Consider the following 7482-nt stretch of genomic DNA (forward strand, 5'->3'; position numbering starts at 1 on the left):
CTTTCTTTCTTCCTTCCTTCCTTCCTTCCTTTCTTTTTTTTCTTTCTTGCAAATAAGCTTTACTATATAGGACAGCTCTCTGGAAGAGGAAAAGATGAAGAATCAAGAGCCTAGATGGTAGCATTTTAAACTGGCCTAACTGATTTTCTCAAAAGGAAAAAAAAACACCCTCTAAAAAGGTAACTCAGCCTTTGATTATAATTTACAGTGAGAGGGAGTTGGGGCACTGAAAGTTGAAGTGACTTACCTAGGGCCACACAGCTAAGATGAATCAGCAGTAGGACCTGAACTCAGGTCTTCAGTGGTGGGCATTCAGTAAGAAAGAAAAGAAATATTTATTAAGTGCCTACCATGGGGCAGTACTATATGACAGACACCGAACTAACTGATGAGTCCACAAGTTTTCTCTACATGCCAAGCATTTTGCTAAGTGTTGGGGCTTTATAAATACAAGCAAATCAACGTTCTGAGTTAGGGACTGATTTCTCAATGGGCACTAGTGCTGGTGGGTGCCTGAGACCCTTCCAGGTGTCAGGATAATTTGCATGACCTGGTACTAGGATATGGGGGTGCCAACATGTGTGTGATGGACCCACAAATAACAGCAAGTGATAAAATGTTGGTCTTTAACATTCGTCGCACATTGTCGTGACTCCTTTGAACCCTGTGGAATATTTCATCTCTTCTTTATTCTCCCTATGAAAATGTGCCTGTTTTTAAGCAGCCTCTGGTTTTTTTTCCCTTTTTCATTTTGTCATATCAAAAGGCTGCTTTTGAGTAGTTGTTAAGGTATATCATTAGGGCTCTGCTTGTACTTGTAACTTGTACTAAATCCAGTTAGATAACAAAAGCAATTCTTCAGTCATGATCAACCATTTCTTTTATACCAGACACTGTACTAGGTCCTGGGGCTATGTCAGGACTCAAATTCCTGCCCTCAAAGAATAGTTTTGTAAAGTGATGGTTTTTCATAGAGTGCAAATTAGGAGAATTTAGGAAGGGGGAAATATATGTGTGTGTGTGTGTGTGTGTGTGTGTGTGTGTGTATTCAGATAGTAATGAGAAAGCACATAAATTCAGATATCAGTGAAAGCAAATATATGGATAAATAAATGTCTACACATTTACTATTTCAGTTCCATCCAACTTTCACCTCCTAAATATTCAGCTTATCTTTTTTTCTTGGCAGATTGATCCCCAAGTATTTTTTTTATTTATTATTATTTATTATTTTTTTTTAAGCCCTTAACTTCTGTGTATTGGCTCGTAGGTGGAAGAGTGGTAAGGGTGGGCGATGGGAGTCAAGTGACTTGCCCAGGTTCACACAGCTGAGAAGTGTCTGAGGCTGAATTTGAACCCAGCACCTCCCGTCTCTAGGCCTGACTCTCCATCCAGCTGCCCCAAGTATTTTTTTTTAATTTAAAAAATATTTTTCTATGTTTACATGATTCATTTTCTCTCCCTCCCTTCTTCCTTCTCCTCTCCTGGAGCTGACAAGCAATTGCACTGGGTTATACACGTGTTATCATCTCAAGTATTTTTTTTTTAATTTTAAAAATATTTTTCTATGTTTACATGATTCATTTTCTCTCCCTTCTGGAGCTGACAAGCAATTGCACTGGGTTGTACACGTGTTATCATCCCAAGTATTGTCTATTGTCTAGAGTGATTTGAAATGGAGTTTCTTTTTCTAACTCTTGCTGCTGAGTTTTGCTGGAAATATATAGAAATGTGGAGGATTTGTGTGGGTTTATTTTGTATCCTGCAACAGCTTGTCTTTTTTTAAAGGCTGACCACTGGCAGTGAAAACAGTGGAGACATCATTATTCCTTGGCCCCAATCAAATGATGGCCACTCATGGGGTCACCAGGGCAGTTACTGACAAAGGGAACCACTTTCCAGTAGGGGAGAGAACAAGAGGCTGCTAACTGGGGGACTGATGTTGGCCCCCCTGCTGGGATCTCTGGCAGCCCTGAGGTAGAAGCAAGGCTGAGTAGTCCTGTCAGAGATCCCAGGGGTCCTCCTCGTTCCCACCCACCAGGAGGAAATCCCCAATTTACCTCTCTTTCTTGATCGCTGGCATCAGTTCACCTTGGCCCAGGAGCTGTCGTTCTAACATTGCCCCCCCCTCCAAACCCATCCCCATTTCTGAACCCTTCCCTCTTCTAGGTCAGAATGGACCAATGCCAGAGCAAAAGCAAAGCCCACTCTTAAAGAGATCCGAAGCTGGGTAGACCCCAAGGATCTACTGGGATTCTGAGAATGATTAAAAAAAAACACACACACAAGGTTTTTTGCATGCAAGATCAATTTATTTTCAACATGTTAAACAATTCTGAAGGAGGAGCTTTTTAGAATCTCTCACTACAGACAAGGGTGGTTTTTGTCATTTCAATGTGTGTTCGATCAGACATGGCAAATATCAGAGCAGTTCAGTAATCAGGGCATAGAGATAACATACAAAGAAGATAACCTACATGGTCCCATTCCAAGAAGGGGCAGATGTGCGCCCCCATGTACCAGATTACCCCCCCCACACACACTCAGCTAAAGACAGGACACCTTCCGCTTTAACAATGTGCAATAAGAGCTGAGCTTTAAAGGCAGGGAACCATCAGAAAGCAAAATTCATCAGACACAAATGACGATCATCTGGACAGGGAACCAGGGACCAGTTCTACATGGTGGGCCAGTCTCTATGTCCGTCACTGTGAACATTAGTTCCTGCTCGGTAAGGAGAGAAGATGCTTCCTCAGACACTTAAGAGAATCAACATCAACCAGAAAAAAATGCAAGAACAATATGCCAACAGATGATTTTGGCTAGGCAGGGACTAATCTACCTGCTGGATCTGCTCCGAAACAGTGCCACAGGGGAAATGTGGCAAGGAGCAGAGACCTCCCCCAAGCCCTTACCCAGCTAATTGCTGGTACTCCTCAGTGGCCACCTGGTAATCGGTGGGATCAATGAACAACAGGGAGGGATTGCTGGCCAGATATTCTAGGAAATCCTGCAGGTGGGTCAACAGCACCCCGAGGCTGTTCTCCCCGAGAAGGGAGAGGGACAGCAGGGAGGCCATCTGCGGGAAGAGGCGCAGCAGGTGGGCCCCCCCATAGATCTGGGACATCTGGGCAGTGGGCTGGCTAACCAGGATCTCAGTGTATTGGGGTCTTTCGAAATTGTAGAGGAGCTGGGTCCCCAGCACCATATCAAAGTATTCTTTGATCATAGCCATCAGCTCATTGACCGCATTCTTCCTGGCGGGGGTGGCCAGGCTTTCTTGGAAGGAGGCATACTCGGTCAGGATGGCATCTACGGTCTTCCGAGCGGGCAGGGTGAAAAGCTTTTTCCCAAAGATTACCAACTCCCAATCCTGCACCAGCAGGGGCTTCAGGGCCTTGGGCAGGTTGACGTGAACCACCCGCCGGGAATCCCCCCCAGCTCCTCTCCCTCCCTGGGACCGGCGCCGGAGGGAGCGCAATCTCCCTCTGCCCCAACCCCTCCCCCGACGGCCCCTCTTACTAGGCGGAGGCCCGAAAGCTGGGGGCCCGGTGACAGTGGCGGGGCGGGAGGTGCTGCCCCCCGTGGAGGTGACGGGGCAGTCTTCCTGCTGCTCTCTCTTGGCAGCCATCTGGAGGGCGGCATCGCTGTCCAGCTGCACTTGGACAGCGGAATAGCGCAGCAGGCGGTTCTCGGGGACCCACTCGTACTCCCACCCCCCGATGACCACAATGGAGCAGAGCTGCTCCCGGGAGAGCTGGAACCTGGGGGTGCCCGACTGGCGGCTGGTGACGGGCCCCGCAGCCCCGCCGTAGCCCGCTCCCAGGTTGGAGGACTCGCTGGAGAACTCCTCCTCGCTGGGCATCATGGGCTCCTCGAAATCCTCCTCCGCCTCCTCGCCGTTGTCGTCGTCGTCGTCGTCGTCATCGTCGTCGTCGTCGTCGTCGTCGTCCTCCAGGAGGCTGAGGGTGCTGCTGGTGCTGCTGCGGCTCCGGCTGGGGCTGCGGCGCTGGCTGGGGCTGGGGCTGCTGCGGCGGCGGCGCTTGGGGCTGGGGCTGCGGCTGGCCCCCGCCTCCAGGATACTCGGAGCCGCCTCTATCATGGGCTCCACGTCACCTTCCTCCTCGGCTTCGGGCGCGGGCTCCTCCTCCCTCTCCTTAGCCCCCTCTCCGCCCTCGCTCTCGGGCCCCCCCTCCAGGCCGGGCCCTGCCTCCCCCTCGGACTCGATCTCCATCTCTTGGGCCCCCTCTTCCACGTGCTGCTGCGACGCCTCCTCGAAGGCCACCCTCTCCTCCCCCATGGCGCCCAGGCCCGCCCTCTGGTAGCGGATCAGGTAGCGGACCTTCCTGTCCTCGCTGTCTACCAGCACGCACTCCCCTCGGCGCATTTTGGGGCCCCGGAAGGTCAGCACGGGCTCCCCCTCTTGGATAGTGGGCAATCCCCGGAACTCCTCCTCCCTGTCACCCTCGAAACGGGAGTCAGCCATTGGAGCACTGACTCGGGCCTAAGGCACCTCCCCTCACGCTGCTGCGCGCCTGCTGGATGGTACCCCCCGCGGTCACCGCCTTGGGCTGCACGGGCTGGCGGCTTCGGCTTCCCGGACCCTCTGGCTGGACCGGCCGACCCGATAGACGGCTGAACCGGCTGGACAGACGGCTGGACCGGCCTACGGGAAAGACGGCTGGACTGGCTGACTGGAAAGACGGCTGGATCGGCTGGCTCTCACCTGTTGAGACAGAGAGAAATCAGTGGGCCGGATGGCCGGCCTGGCTAGCTAGACGGCCGAGGGCCGGCTCTCACCTCCTCCGGCTCTCTGGCCTGACCCCTGGGGCCGCTGAGGCCTAGACCCTGCGGTTGGGCCTGTTCCTCTGGGCTGAGGCGGCCACGAAGCTTCTGGCTGCGCCACTCTCCCTCAGCATGTGACACGGTTGGCGGTTGGCGGTTGGAGATACCCCTTTTATAGGGACCCGCCCAACGGAAGAGGCGCCACGGCGACGGCACGGCGACGGCGACGACAGTGGCTGGGGGAGGGGGGGGGACGAGGGGGGGGAAGGGTGGAGAGGGCTGAGTAACAGCCTTGACTTCCAATGGGCTGAGAGGAAAGCCCCAAGTCTAAGTGCAAGAGTCAACCCCGTTACTTCCTGTGGTGCCTCCCCGAGCCACCTCAGCCCCTCCCTAAGCCTCAGTTTCCCTCTTCTCAAAATGGGGAGATCTAGTTCAAAGGCCACTAGGGTAGAACTTTCAAACGCGGGTGGGCGCCAACTATGCTCAGGGTTAGGACTTGCAAGAGCTCAGGTGGGCATCCCTGTCAACAAGTGTGAACAGGCCTGAGCTCGTCCCAGGGGGTGGGGGACAGACAGGGTGGGAAGAGAGGGCTCCGGGAATCCCTAAAACAATAGATTCCCCTAGTCCGGGATGTAGCACCCCTTGTTCATCCCTTGTGAAAAGGCTTATCTTTTTTTTTTTTTAAACCCTCACCTTCTGTCTTTGAATCCATACTGTGCATTGGCTTCAAGGCAGAGGAGTGGTGAGGGCTAGGCGATGGGGGTTCAGCGATTTGCCCAGGGTCACCCAGCTGGGAAGTGTCTAAGGCCAGATTTGAACCCAGGACCTCCCGTCTCTAGACCTGGTCCTCAATCCACTGAGCCACCCAGCTGCCCCTTCAAAAAGGCACTTTTTAAAAAGACATTTTTTTTCCATTGAGTGTGCACAGGAGACCAGTTCAGGACATTCTTTTGGCTCCCCCCATTAAAAAAAATGATAAAATTGCCTTTTGGTGTGTCATATGGCCTTTATGGGCCTGTCCAGAGGCTCCCACTGTTTATTTTGAGAAACAGGATGCACACAGATTATTGGGAAATTTTGGCCATGTTGAAATCATATTTGGGGAGGTCGGGCTACTGCTTTGGGTCTGCCCTATCTTGTTTGTGCCCGGAAATCATCATGGAGCACCTCCATTCTATCTGGCAAATGGGGAGAAAGGCACCACAGGGCCCCTAGTGATAGAAAGTGTGAAGCTCCACAGTAAAAATGGCCTTTCCATTCCCTTATTTTAAATGTTCCAGGAATGGTTCTGTTCCCATTTCCCCACTGCTGTGTAGCAGAAACTCCATGGTAATTGCTATCTGAAAAGGTCTAGAGAGGCTTTTTGAATGATGACGGTACTCCAGGGTAAATATTTTTTCAGTCGGTATTTGATTTTAAATTGATAAGTTTAATTTGATAAATGGGCAAAAGATATTTTCAGGTGAAAATAATCAGTCAGATGTGGGTGGACAAAAAATGCTGTAAAGCACTACTCGGGAAGGAAATGGCAACCAAAAGTATTCTGAGATATCCTCTCACTCCCATCAGACCAGATAAAATGAGAAAGGGCAAAGTGACAAATGTCAGAGGGGATGTGGAAAAGTGGGGACGCTAATACTTTGTTGGTGGAGCGGGAACTCATTCTACCATTTGGAGAGCAAATTGGAATTATGTCCCCAGAGTTATAAAATTGTCTATACCCTTAAAATGGTATTAAATCATTACCAATTACCAGTACCATTGCCGGGTCTGTTTCCCAAGGAGATCAGGGGGAAAGACAACCCATATGCTCCAAAATATTTCTAGCAGCTCTCTTTATGGTGGCAAATATTTCGAAATTGAGAGGGTGCCCGTCAATGGGGGAATGGCTAAATAAATTGTGGTATCAAATTGTGAGGGAAGAAATAATGAACAGGATCATTAAAACACAGCTTGGAAAGAACTCCAGTCTGCAAAACAATGAACAGTGGAAGGAGCAGAAGCGAGGGAACATTATATCCAGCTACAGAATGAATGCTGGAAGAATAAACTGTGATTGCCACCTCCAGAGTGAGCTGAAAGGTGAAAAGAGGAAAGACTTAATTTATATGTACATGTTAGTGTCCCAGAGGATACCTTCCTTCTGTGGTGAGGGGAGGCTGGGAAGCTTGTGGCTGGGATTTCTTGTGAATTCTTCTTCTTATTTATATAAAGAAAAGCAAGCAAAACAAAGAAGAGGTTTGTGATTTCAGTTCCAGGCAGTCTTCTTTTTCTTTGGAATATGGACTATGGTATATCCTGGAAATGCCTGTCTGATTTGGTTCGGTCAGATTTGGAAGAAAATAAAATTTTCTTCTGTAAATTCTGTAAAAAAATTATTATAAGCATAGATCTTGGCTTTAGAGATTTCAAACTGTAATATGTGTTCTCACTGTGGCTGAATCTGATTTAAAGTGTTAAGCTGACTGAGATGAAACTTCCCTTTGGGGAAGGCTCAACAATTGTAATTCTAAAAAGCTAAGAAAAAATCAGTTTGCAGCACCATAGATTGGATCATCTCCAAAGTCCCTTTCTGAGCTCTTAATCCAGGACTCCTTGGACCAAGACTGTTGGCCCCTGGAGGTGGGGGGTGGCGTAGAAAATTCCTAAAAATCCACCATTTAAAAGGCAAGGGAAGAGACCACTAATCAAACCAGC

The 7482-nt window shown here is 49.7% G+C and overlaps 1 protein-coding gene across 1 annotated transcript; it reads right to left on the reverse strand.

The window, feature by feature from the left end:
* Positions 1-2911: 2911 nt before the first annotated feature.
* On the reverse strand, positions 2912-4486 carry LOC123253771 (mortality factor 4-like protein 1). The gene is made up of 2 exons (XM_044682915.1): positions 3964-4486; positions 2912-3819 (listed from the first exon to the last, which is right to left on the reverse strand). The coding sequence occupies exons 1-2, from the start codon at positions 4484-4486 to the stop codon at positions 2912-2914; spliced, it is 1431 nt and encodes a 476-aa protein (XP_044538850.1).
* Between the last annotated feature and the right edge of the window lie 2996 nt (positions 4487-7482).

The sequence above is a fragment of the Gracilinanus agilis genome, chromosome X (genome assembly GCF_016433145.1).
Source record: "Gracilinanus agilis isolate LMUSP501 chromosome X, AgileGrace, whole genome shotgun sequence".
NCBI lineage: Eukaryota > Metazoa > Chordata > Mammalia > Didelphimorphia > Didelphidae > Gracilinanus > Gracilinanus agilis.